We start from the raw sequence: 13,051 nt of genomic DNA, 5'->3' as shown, positions 1-13,051 counted from the left end.
AATACTTATCAAATTGTCCTTTTGTAATAGACTGTCCGTCCTGACAACCAAAGTCTCTCAGATGTTCCTGTCTCACTATAAACAGGAAATACAATAAATGCTGGCTTCCCCAGCACTTGTTTCTTTTCCTTTGGATGTGGTTAATATATATAATGGTGACTTCAAATGATTTTAAATGCTTTATAAGTTCAAAAAATAATTTTTTAATATGAACAAATTATCCCTCTATGGTATGAGTATTTGGTGAAGGGATTGGAAGAAGAATGTGGACCAAATTCATCTACAAAATATTATGGAAGATACCACCCCTGCTGTATTCATTCATCAAACACTGCCTGAATGCCTACTATGTGCTATGTATTGGATACAAGAATGAAAAAGGAAAAAAGAGAAAAACAAAGAGAAGGAAAAAGAAATACCTATACTTTCCCATAAAGATTTGATGTATCTTCCTGTACTCAAGGGGTTTTTTTCACTTTATGACTCACTTGACTTTCCTTCTCCATTTCTGATTACTTGCAGCTCTCCCATTCTCTTCCATGTAAAGTCTTTCAGTGTTAACTTAAACTTTAAACGTGTAATTCATTAACATTGAGGTTGGAGGAATAAGGAAGTATCATTAGCTATTTCCTGTTCAACTTTCTTCAATTTTAGGTGCAAGATCTAAAGGTTGCCTCTCCTGCAACAGTCAGTAGATGTGGAATGGTGTTTGTGGATCCTGAAGAACTGAAATGGATGCCTTATGTTAAAACCTGGATGAAAGGTATTTCTAAAAAAGTAAGTGCAACTAGATACTCCCACCATATCTCCATCTGTCAGGGCTCACACTGCTCTTGAGTGCCCACATAGCAACAAGCCTCATTGTGCTTGTTTGAGGGAATTACAGCATTGTACCTAGACTCTCCCCATAAGAATTCTTGGGATCCTCCAGGAATGTTTATATGATCCCTAAATCTGTCCTCATTACTTGTTACCTCAGCCTGCCTGCCTGTGTACCTAGTCCCTCTGGTTGCTGTCTGTCCTGCCTGGCTTCTTCCCAAACTGGTTCCTCTCAATTACAAACACAAACCACTTCCTTGAGTCCCCCAACACACAGGTAGAACAGGCTGGGGCATTAAAAAAAAAAAAAGACTTGGGATAATGAGAGGGAATCACAAAGAAGGAAAAGAACATATAAAACCAGGCACTAACTGTCATTGTTTTTAGATTTTAGGAGCCCCTTATACCTCTGAGAGCCAGAGAGAAGAGAAAACCAGTTTACCTCCCACGCAATCTTAGGTCCGTGACCCAAGACACATTCTAACCTCAGAGGTACTATTCCACCCAAAGAAGGAAAGCTATTACATTATTACTCAGAATAACTCAGTTCCATATTGTCTTCTGTACCCTCTCCATCCTAAAATAGGATTTCTCTTTACCTTAGCTTAATAAGCAATCTTTTAAAGTGTTTCACCCATCCCAGTCCCCACTCCAAGAAATCCATCTTCTTTCTGCCTCTCCCCCTCCAAAGATGAGTCAGAAAACTATTGTTTTCTTCATTCTTAGGCATCATTTTAAGAATATTGTAGTCTATTCTTACAGTACCTTATTAAAGGAAATAATTCTCAGAATTGAGAATTTATCATGGGATACCATAAGATTTATGGATTTTAAACCTTCCTGAATTCACTTTTTTTCATTATTAGACTTTATTATTTAGAGCAGTTTTAGGTTTATAGAAAAATTTAAAACAGAAAGTATATAGAGTTATCATATAGTCCCCCTCCTCCAAATATGCTTTCCTCTATGATTAACCTCTTTCATTGGTGTGGTGCATTTGTTAAAATTGATCAAACAATATTGATACATTCTTATTAACTGAAGTCCATAGTTTACATTAGGGTTCACTCTTTGCCTTATACAGTTCTATGGGTTTTGACAACAGCATAATATCATGTATCCATCCTTATAGTGTCATATAGAACACTTTCACTGACGTAAAAATCTGTGCTCTGCTTATTCATTCATCCACATTCCTTCCCAACCCCTGGCAACCACTGATATTTTTACTGTCTTCATAGTTTTACTTTTCCAGGATGTCATATAGTTGAAATCACACAGTATGTAGCTTTTTCAGATTGGCTTCTTTCACTTAGTAATATGCATTTAAGTTTCCTCCGTGTCTTTCTGTGGCTTGATAACTCATTTCTTTTTGGTGCTGGATAATATTCCATTGTATGGATTCACATACTGAAAGACATCTCAAAGCTTCCAAGTTTTTAGCAATCATAAACAAAGCTCCTATAAACATGCACGTGCAGGTTTTTGAGCGGATGTAAGTTTTCAACTCGTTTTGGTAAATATCCAGGAGTACGATTGCTGGATCATATGTTAAAACTATGCTCAACTTTGTAAGAGACTGCCAGTCTGTCTTCGAAAGTAGCTGTACCATTTTGTATTCCCACCAACAATGAATGAGAATTCTTGTTGCTCCAACATCCTCACCAGCATTTGGTGATGTTGGTGTTTTCGATTTTAGCCATTCTAGTAAGTGTGTAGTGGTATTTTGTTGTTTAAATGTGCAGTTCTCTAATATATAGTGTTGAGTGTCTTTTCATATGCTTATTTGCCATCTGTAAATCTTTTTTTTTCTTTTTTGAGGAAGATTAGCCCTGAGCTAACATCTGTGCCCCTCTTCCTCTACTTTGTATGTGGGATGCCTACCACAGCATGGCTTGATAAGCAGTGCGTAGGTACACGCCTGGGATCCAAACCAGCAGACCCCAGGCCACCAAAGCAGAATGAGCAAACTTAACTGCTACACCACCAGGCCAGCCCTACCATCTGTATATCTTCTTTGATGAGGTGTCTGTTCAAATCTTTTGCCCACTTTTTGTTGGGTTGTTTGTTTTCTTATTGTTGAATTTTAAGAGTTTTTTGTATATTCTGGATACAAGTTCTTTATCAGACATGTATTTTGCAAAGATTTTCTCCCAGTCTGGCTTGTTTTTTCATTCTCAACAATATCTCTCACAGAGCATAAGTTTTTAATTTTAATGAATTATCAATTTTTCTGTCATGGGTTGTGCTTTTGGTGTTGTATGTAAAAACTCATTCTCAAACCTAATGTCACCTAGATTTTCTCCTCGTTATCTTCTAGAAGTTTCATGGTTTTGCATTTTACATTTAGGTCTATGATCCATTCTGAGGTAATTTTTGAGAAAGGTGTAAGATTGGTGTCAAGATTCTGTTTTCTTTTTTATCTGGTTTTTTTTCTGCCTATCAGTGTCTAGATTCTTCTTTCTTTTTTGTTTTTTCTCTTTGCGTGTGGATGTCCAGTTCCAGCACTATTTGTCAAAAGATCAATTGACTATATTTGTATAGGTCTATTTCTGCGTTCTTTATTCTGTTCCATTGATTTGTCTGTTCTTTTTCCAAAACTATGCTGTCTTGATTACAGTAGCTTCACCGTAAGTCTTGAAGTCAGATCGTATCAGTCCTCCAACTCTGTTCGTCTTCAATGTTGTGTTCAGTATTCTAAGTCTTTTCCCTCTCCATATAAACTTCAGAATCAGTTTGTTGATATCCACAAAGTAAGCTGCTGATATTTTGACTCAGATTGCATTGAATCGATAGATCAAATTAGGAAGAACTGACATCTTAACAATATTGGGTCTTCCTATCCATGCACATGGAATATCCCTCCATTTATTTAGCTCTTGTTTGGTTTCTTTCATCAGAATCTTATAGTTTTTCTCATGTAGATCTTGTACATATTTTGTTACAATTATACCGAAGTATTTCTCTTTTTTTTTTTTTTTTTTTGACAGATTTTTATTTTTTCCTTTTTCTCCCCAAAGCCCCCCGGTACATAGTTGTGTATTCTTTGTTGTGGGTTCTTCTAGTTGTGGCATGTGGGACGCTGCCTCAGCGTGGTCTGATGAGCAGTGCCATGTCCGCGCCCAGGATTCGAACTAACGAAACACTGGGCTGCCTGCAGCGGAGCGCACGAACCTAACCACTCGGCCACGGGGCCAGCCCCGTATTTCTCTTTTTTTATGCTAATGTAAATGGTGTTGCATTTTTAATTTCAAATTCTACTTATGCTGGTATATAAGAAAGCAATTGACTTCTGCATATTAACCTTGTATCCTGCAACCTTGCTATAACTACTTATTAGTTCTAGAAATTTTTTGTCAGTTCTTTGGGATTTTCTACATAGACAATCATGTTACCTATAAACAAAGACAATTTTTTTCTTCCTTCCCAATCTCTATACTTTTTATTTCCTTTTATTGTCCTATCGCATTAGCTAAGACTTCCAGTACAATGTTGAATAGGGGTGGTGAGAGGGGCTACATTCTTTTTAAAATCTTTGGGAATTATTCCTTACCTTACAAAGATGTTTTAAATGTTTCTTTTTATAGTTGTTCTTTTTCATTGTTCTTGATTGTGAGAGATATCATCAATATAGAAGAGCATGAAATATATATTGACAATTTAACAAATGATTATAAAAGAAACATCTGTGTACCCATTACCAAATCAAGATGTAAGACATTATCAGCTACCCAGAATCTCCCGTGTGTCCCTTCCAAGTCATGGAAAGTTTTTTTTAAGTTTAATTTGTTTCATATCTGTGGTGCTACATGCTTTAGTGTAAAAGTCACAGGATATATTGCAATATGTGTTTGAACTAACTTGTTTCTAAACTTAATTATATATTTCACCTGGTCTTGTTAAAATATTCTTTGTTTCATTTTCAGCTGAGTGAAGAAACCCGAGAATATATATTGAATCTTTTCCAGCGTTATGTTGATGATGGTTTAAATTTTATCAATAAAAAATGCAGCCAAGCAATCCCACAAGTGGACATCAGCAAAGTTACTACCCTCTGTTGCTTGCTGGAGTCTTTGATACTTGGGAAAGATGGAGTTAATTTGATAATGGTATGAAGAGTTTTCTTACTCCTATGAAGCTAGGAAAATGAGATCATTGTAGATGCATTGCAAATAAATAACTCTAAATTTTGTGTAATAGGATCATCTGATTTTCAAAGTAATTTTTTGGAGGACAAATGACTGTGTAGATTCATAGAGTCTTAAAGTTGGAAGGAATTTTAGAGAGCCTATAGTTTACTCCCCTACTCATATTTAAATTCCCTTACAGTCTCCAACACATTCCCAATATGTGTCTATCTAGTAGCTGCTTAAATCTGTTCATGCAGCATAAACAAAGTTATAATAGTCAGTTGAAAGACAGCCTTGAGCTTTTTTTCTGCCTACTTCTTGCCATTCATTTTCTCATCGGAGTATTTAAACATGGACTGCTATACAACGTCACTCTGTGAACCATTGAATGAAGTAGGAGAAACATACCCTGTGCCCTTTTAAAAACGCAGGAGTCTGAACAAAAGAAAACAGTCCTTAGACTTTGCAATTTGGTTAACATATAAGATATTAAAATTCTTTCTCTTTGTTCTTTCAGGAGCAAACAAAACTGAACACTGTACTGTGTCAGACTTTTGTATTCTGTTATTTATGGTCTTTGGGTGGAAATCTAACTGAAAACTACTGGGATTCTTTCGATACATTTATTAGAACACAATTTGATGATAATCCTGATGCCAGGGTAAGAGCCAAATAATTTTAATTTTAACTTTAACATAATCACTCTGAGTCATTAAAATTCAATTTCAAGACTAAAATTTTAAAAGCTTTAGTTCTTTAAATATAAATTCTTCACTAAAAGGGTTTCTAAAATTACTCACTTTTTTAAACCATAGATAACATTTATGGTACTAAAATTTTTAGGAGTCCTCTTCCAGCCATATGAAGAGAGAATGGTGTAAAAGTATATAAAAACTCCCTACTATAAATGAATATTGAATTCTAGCTAGTAAATTTATTTCTTCACAGTGTTATAGTTTGGCAATTATGAAACTACTCTCTATACCTTCTAAGATTGAGCAAATGAATAAATATATTGAGGACAATAGCAACCAGGTTTCTCACTGTTAAAGAAGGGATCTGCAAGTGTGGAAGGAGAAAGATTAGAATGCACTGTGTGTTCCTGGAGGAACCGCGTGGTGAGAGGAACTAGAAGAAATGACACCCCAGCAGCAATGAGCATGCCTAGTATGCCAATGTCTAAATACTACTCTCCATGAAAAGGAACTAAAGCTTCATATTGACATAGCTGATTCCGGGACTGGGGCAGGAAAAGTGCAAGATGAGCCTAGAGCATCTTCTTATGTCAGATAATAAAGAAGTGCTTGGAGAATGATGACACATGTCAAAAGAACACAGGGGCTAATTTGAAGGGATTCCCACTGGCCAAATCTGGGCAGATTTGAGCATCAAAATAAATAACAATAGTACAGGATTATAAGCCTTGAATGAAATGAAAATCTATGAATCTATACTGATAATCAAAATATATGTGAATAAATAAATAGAGGAGAAGAATGATCTCTTCCTTACAGTAGAATACCAACTAATCTGTATAGGAGAAATGATGGTGTTAGACAGTCATTACTCTGCAACCATTGTAGTAATAATTGATCCAAGCAGGAATCATCAGTGGATGCTAAAACTAGTGGGTGAAGGTTTGATGAGAAACAATATTTACATAGTTTCAAAGCATCTCCTACAAATTACTGATTAATTACAAAGAGAAAAATAGTATCATTACAGTAAAGAAAACTGCAGACATCACCTTAACTAAGCGATCAATTTAACATCATCAATATTAGGACAAACCTGTGCCTCCTGATATGGTGCAGTGAGAAGGATACACCCTTGCTTCTGAAGTATTCCTTTAAAAAATGTGTAACCTAATTATGAGGACACACCTGGAATACCCGAACTGATGAGCTTTCTACAAAATTTACTGGCCTGTATTCTTCAACAATGTCTGTCATGGGGGAAAGCTGAGGCACTTTTCCAGATGAAGAGACTAAACAGATATAAGTAAATGCAATGCAATATCCTAGGTTGGATCCTAGACCAGGAAAAATATAGCTAAAATGACATTATTAAAACTATTGGCAATATTTGAATATGGAATGTAAATTGGATAATAACATTATATCAGTATTCAATTCCCTGATTTTGATTATTTTACTGTAGTTATATAAGAAAATATCCTTGTTTTTTAGGAAGCACGCACTTAAGTGTTTAGGGTAAGGTGGAATAGCGTATGCAACTGACTCTCATAGAGTGAGAGAAAGATAGCAAAGCAAATGGGGCAAAATGTGAACAGTTAATAAAGGTAAAGAATATATGGGAGGTCTTTGTACCATTCTTTTAACCTTTCTGCAAGTTTTAAATTATATCAAAACAAAAAGTTGCCAAAAGAAAAGAAATTCCTGAAGTCAAGAAGCTAAGCCCTATGGATGAGGACCTTCTAGTAGATATGAAACTCTGCTGGATCTTCAAAATGATTGTATCATAATTGGACAGGATGGACCAGAACAGGACCATTGGGAATCTGAGACAGAGAGACAGACTCCTCTGGGTCAAGGGAAATGATCTGGGGTCATAAAGGGCAGTAGGAGATGGCCCAGAGCAAATATTCAGTTTTCAATTCAACAAATATTTACTGAAAACTGGTTACATGGTAGGCACCCTTCTGGATACTGGGACTAAAGCAAGTAACTAAAGTCCTTAATCTCACTGTTCTTACATCACATTGAGGGGAGTCAGCAGTAAACAAATATACAATATATCAGGTGGCAGTAAGTCCTAGGGAGAAAAATAAAGCAGGGTAAGGATGATAGGGAGAGCCAAGGTACAGTGGGGTACTACTTCATATATGGTAGTCAGGAAAACTCTGTTAATAAGGTCAAATTTGTACAGCATCCTGAAGAAAGTCAAAGAGCTAGTGATTATTGAGGGGGAAAACATTTCAGTCAGGAAGAAAAGCAAAGGCCTTTACTCAATAAATAATTGCTTGGCAATTTTGAGAAACAGCAAGGAAGCTGGTGAGGTCAGAGCAGAATGACCAAGTGAGAGTGTAGTAAGAGATGAGGTCAGAGAGATAGCAGGGGTGCAAAACATGTAGGGCCTTATGGGCCATTGTAAGGACTTTGGCTTTTCCCTTTGGGCACAATGAGAAGCTATTGATGGATTATGACCAGAGGATATTTAGCAGGATAGTGCCAGCCCCTGTCCTGGCAGTGGTAATGCTGCTTGGATAACAGGAGAGAGTCCAGATGAGAAAGTGGATTCCTACTTCTGTCTGCAAATCCCAAATGAATAGCCTGTTGGATTTGTATTCCTTGTCTCAATTTATGGTCTTACAGCCACCCAGTACTAGCTAGAACCCAATGACTGTTATAGAGTCTTCCTTCTTTACTAACCTTCCCATAGCCAATGAAACACTAAGTTGAGTGAATTTTTTCTTTTAATTATTTTTTTACAAATATGTCCTCTTCTCTTTGTCCTCATTACCTCTGGATAACTCACGTTCTTTTCATTTGTTTTCTGGTGTGTTAAAATACCCTATTTATTATTCCCTTGCCGTGGTTCCAGTCCTGTCTAACTCACCTCTAGATAAGTGTTTTTTTTTAATTACAGGTTACAATCTATTAATTGGTCATGAAATCAGTTGAAAGAGTTAGAATTCAGTTTTTAAAAATAAAATAGCCACTATCACAACTTTTAGTCGACATTATATTGGAGATCTAGCTAGTGCAATAAGGCAAGAAAAAGAAATAAAACAAACTTTGGAAAGAAAGAAATAAAACTGTCATTCTTTGCAGGAAACACAACTGAATAGGTAGAAAATCCTAAAGAATCTACAAAAAAATGATTAGAATTAATAAGTAAAGTAGCAAGGCCATGGGGCTTGCCCAGTGGCTGAGTGGTTAAGGTTGCGCACTCCGCTGCAGGCGGCCCAGTGTTTCGTCAGTTCACATCCTGGGCGCGGACATGGCACTGCTCATCAAACCACGCTGAGGCAGCGTCCCACATGCCACAACTGGAAGGACCCACAACGAAGAATATACAACTATGTACTGGGGGGCTTTGGGGAGAAAAAGGAAAAAAATAAAATCTTTACAAAAAAAAAAGTAGCAAGGCCATTAGATACAAGATCCACAAAAAGTCAAAAAATAAAATTTTAAACCAATACCATTATGATAGTAACAAAATATCAAATACTTAGGAATAAATCTAATGAAAGATGTGAAAGACTTCTACACTACAAAGCATTGCTGAGAGAAATTTTAAAAGATCTAAATAAAAGGAGAGATATACTATGTTCATAAATTAGAATACTCAATGTTATTAAGATGTCAGTTCTCCCCAGTATATTCTGAAAATTCAAGACAATTCCAATCACAAAATCCCAATAGATTTTTATGGAAATTGACAATCCCATTAAAAAATTTACATGAAAATGTAAGGCACCTATAATAGCCAAGAGAGTCTTAAAGAAGGAGAACAAATTTGGAGGACTTAAACTACATGACTTCAAGAATTCAAGACTATAAAGCAACAATAATTAGGAGAGTGTGGTATTAGCACAAGGGTGGACAAAGAGACCAGACAGGTAGACTAGTGACTTACCTCAGAGGAGGATGCATGTGTGGCTGGTATTGACAGGGAAGGGGAGGAAGTGAGCTTTCTGAGGTGCTGGACATGATCTATTCTATTTCATGATCCAAGGGTGGTTACATTGAAATTTACGTATGTAAAAACTTCAAACTGGATTCTTAAAATCTGACAAAAAGCGTTATAACTCAAACTTTTTTTTTTTTTTGAGGAAGATTAGCCCTGAGCTAATATCTGCTGCCAATCCTCCTCTTTTTGCTGAGGTCCTTTTTGCTGGCCCTGAGGTCCTGAGCTAACATCCATGCCCATCTTCCTCTACTTTCTATGTGGGATACTTACCACAGCATGGCTTGCCAAGCAGTGCCATGTCCACACCCAGGATCTGAACCGGCGAGCCCTGGGCCGCCAAAGCAGAATGTGCACACTTAACTGCTGTGCCACCAGGCCAGTCCCTGAAACATTTTAAAAGTTGAGGGCCAGCCCCATGGCCTAGTGGTTAAGTTAAGTACACTCTGCTTTGGGAGGCCCGGGTTTGGTTCCCAGGCATGGACCTACACCACTCATCGGGTGGTAACCCACATACAAAATAGAGGAGGATTGGCAACAGATGTTAGCTCTGGGCCAATCTTCCTCAGCAAAAACAAAAAGAAAGAAAGAAAGAAAAAAGAATAGACTAGAAAATGGAGTGATTACAGATAATAGGGGTAAATATTATACATATTTGTACATACACATATATATGTAAGTACTAGGCCACCATGTCAAATGGATTTCTTATTAAGAATCACTGTCAAATAAGCTTGAAATACCACTGCTCTATATAGCTGCCAGATTGAACCTTCTGAAATGCAGTCTAATCATGTCACCCACCTACTTAGAATTCTTCACTTATCTCTTACTCCAAACTCTTTACTTTAATAAATGGGGCTTTTCATAACCTAGTGCCAGTCTGTATTCCCAGATTCATCTCTCACTGTAATTCATAGTTCTCATAGTTCCCAGCATGCATGACACTTTCCATGGCTCCAGCCTTCCCAACCTGTTTTCTGAGCCTAAACCCTGATCCTTTCTTCCTCATCCCCATCGCATCCCTTCTTTGCCCATCTGACTCTTGCTTGTTTTTCAAGTCTGAACTGTGGCATCACTACCCCTTAAAAACCTTCCTAAATCTCCAGCCACCACCACAACTCCCCTCCAAGTAGAAATGAGCCATCCCTCCTTTGTGATTGTACTGAAGTCCTTTAGAACCCTTATTTCTCCATGTATATTAACTGATGTCCTTGTGTTGCCATGTGAATTTTAAGGTCGTTGAAGGCAGAGGCTGGATCTCATTCAGCATCTGCTCCCAGCACTAAGCACAGTATTTGGCATGGAGTAAGCCCCTGAATGTTGAATTGAATTGAAAATGCTATACAATTCTAACATGGGGTTTTAATATAATCAATATATCAGATTTTTTTCATTCATTGTGGTGCATGACTGTGCTTAAAAAATTACTCTGATACCTAAACAACTTGTTCTCTACAAAGAAAAAAAATCCAAATCCTTTCATCTTCTATGACTGCCTTTGTTTCTGTGTGAATATTTCTATTGCGTGTGTCAATCCTATTGAAAGTGGAGTTTTATTTTATGCTTTAGCTTCCCAGTTCTGGCGATCTGTGGAGCATTCACATGGACTTCGACACCAAAAGGCTGGATCCCTGGGAACGAATTATACCCACCTTCAAGTACAGCCGAGAGGTTCCATTTTTTGAAATGCTCGTCCCCACAACTGACACCGTGCGCTTTGGGTATCTAATGGAAAAACTACTGGCAGTCAAGCATTCAGTGTTGTTTACCGGAATAACTGGAGTTGGCAAGGTAGGAAACCTACATCAAACAAGAGGGTCTGTCCAATGAGGGCATGACGGATTGAGGATTGTAAGCCTCAGAGATAATACATTGCCTCTCAGGGGAAATTCTTTTGAATTTTGATCATCTTTTCCAGGAAGAACGTAACTATGCTGAATCTATATCAATCTTGGGAATTACTCCAAAGTTTACCAGTTTCTGAATAAATCCTTGGTGTCAATATCACATAAACCAGAGAACCCTGTGGACGAAAGTTTTGTTTTTGGGGGCTTTTGTGTTGTATCCCTTGGAGTTTCTGGGGCTGCCACTGCACAGGTTAGGATGGGAATTGGCCAATGCAGTTTGTGTCCCCAAGAGACTGTTGGTGAAGTATGTCCCCTCCCGCCCATTTATTTCTACCTGACGCAGCAATGGTGTTTGAAAAAAGTCTAGGGGAAATGCTGATTGTTTGGTCTTCTTGGTTTTAGGGGAGTCTACATAAATGGAGATTCGCTGTTTCCCCCTCTAAATTACTTCTAAAAAAATTTTGAGTCCTTCTGTGACTCTTGCTATCAAATTGACTTGAATAGTACCCAAGATGGATTTTGGTTTGAAACTTGAGATAAAAACTTTTTGCTGAGATAGAGGTGATTAGAATATGTCTTTGGCTCTGATAAATATAATTAAATGGAATCTCCAGGAAGAGAAAGGCAGACGTTTCAATCTGGCTTTAACCTCTCTCCTTTGATCCTGTTTTGTTGTTGTTATTGTTGTCGCTTTGGGTGTTTTTTTTGGTGAGGAAGATCGTCACTGAGCTAACATCTGTGCCAGTCTTCCTCTGTTTTGTGTGTGGGGGTGCTGCCACAGCATGGCTTGACAAGCGGTGTGTAGGTCTGCTTTCTGGATCCAAACCCGCAAACCCTGCACCGCCTAAGTAGAGCGTGTAAACTTAACCACTACACCACCGGCCTGGCCCCTTGATCCTGTGTTTTACTCATTGTACTGGATTATTACTGAGATAGTCAACCGAAAGATATATATTGAATGTGAAGTTAATTAACATTTTTTTAATTTAAAGTCTGTTATTGCAAAAGGATTGCTAAATAAAATTCAACAATCAGCTGGCTATGTTCCTGTTTATTTAAATTTTTCTGCTCAAACTTCATCTGCAAGAACACAAGAGATCATTGAGTCAAAACTGGAAAGAAAAAGAAAAAATATTCTAGGTAAGAATTATTTTCATTTCTCTCACACAAATTGTTTATTAATAAGCTAATAAATCACAAAAACAGTACATGTAATAAAATTACAACGGGATTCTTTTTTTACTTAATTTATTTGTAAAGCTGATTTTGTTAACAGTATTTTTTTCTGTGCTATACATCTAGATATCTTATTGTTAGCAAGCAAGTAGTTTATTTCTAGTGTCACCGGTCACCCAGAACATCCTCAGTCTCCATCCCTCCGTGGCTCTCCCTCTCTCCACCCATGCTCTACCTTCAACTCTGCCTTGAATTCACTTTATTTAAAAACAAACAGACAGACAAACCTTTTTATATCTGGTGCTTGAGTTATCAGAACCCAGCGGGGAATAAGCTTGAAACTGTTTTGGTTTTTCCTTCAGTCGGTGCTCTCAGCCAGATTCTGTGGGGTCCCCCTCACGCTCCCTTATTAACTGCTTAGAT

The 13,051-nt window shown here is 37.3% G+C and overlaps 1 protein-coding gene across 4 annotated transcripts in view; it reads left to right on the top strand.

Moving 5' to 3' along the window:
- The window catches only part of DNAH6 (dynein axonemal heavy chain 6), a 257,423-nt gene that overhangs the window by 113,771 nt on the left and 130,601 nt on the right, over positions 1-13,051 (top strand). For all 4 annotated transcript variants that reach the window (XM_001916886.5, XM_070236219.1, XM_070236220.1 and 1 more), the window contains exons 35-39: positions 655-777; positions 4,746-4,928; positions 5,467-5,610; positions 11,175-11,396; positions 12,445-12,592. In XM_001916886.5, coding sequence (XP_001916921.3) covers positions 655-777; positions 4,746-4,928; positions 5,467-5,610; positions 11,175-11,396; positions 12,445-12,592 — 820 coding nt within the window. The remainder of the gene's footprint in view (positions 1-654; positions 778-4,745; positions 4,929-5,466; positions 5,611-11,174; positions 11,397-12,444; positions 12,593-13,051) is intronic.

The sequence above is a fragment of the Equus caballus genome, chromosome 15 (assembly GCF_041296265.1).
Source record: "Equus caballus isolate H_3958 breed thoroughbred chromosome 15, TB-T2T, whole genome shotgun sequence".
Lineage (NCBI taxonomy): Eukaryota > Metazoa > Chordata > Mammalia > Perissodactyla > Equidae > Equus > Equus caballus.
This window is presented reverse-complemented; position numbering and strand designations above follow the sequence as displayed.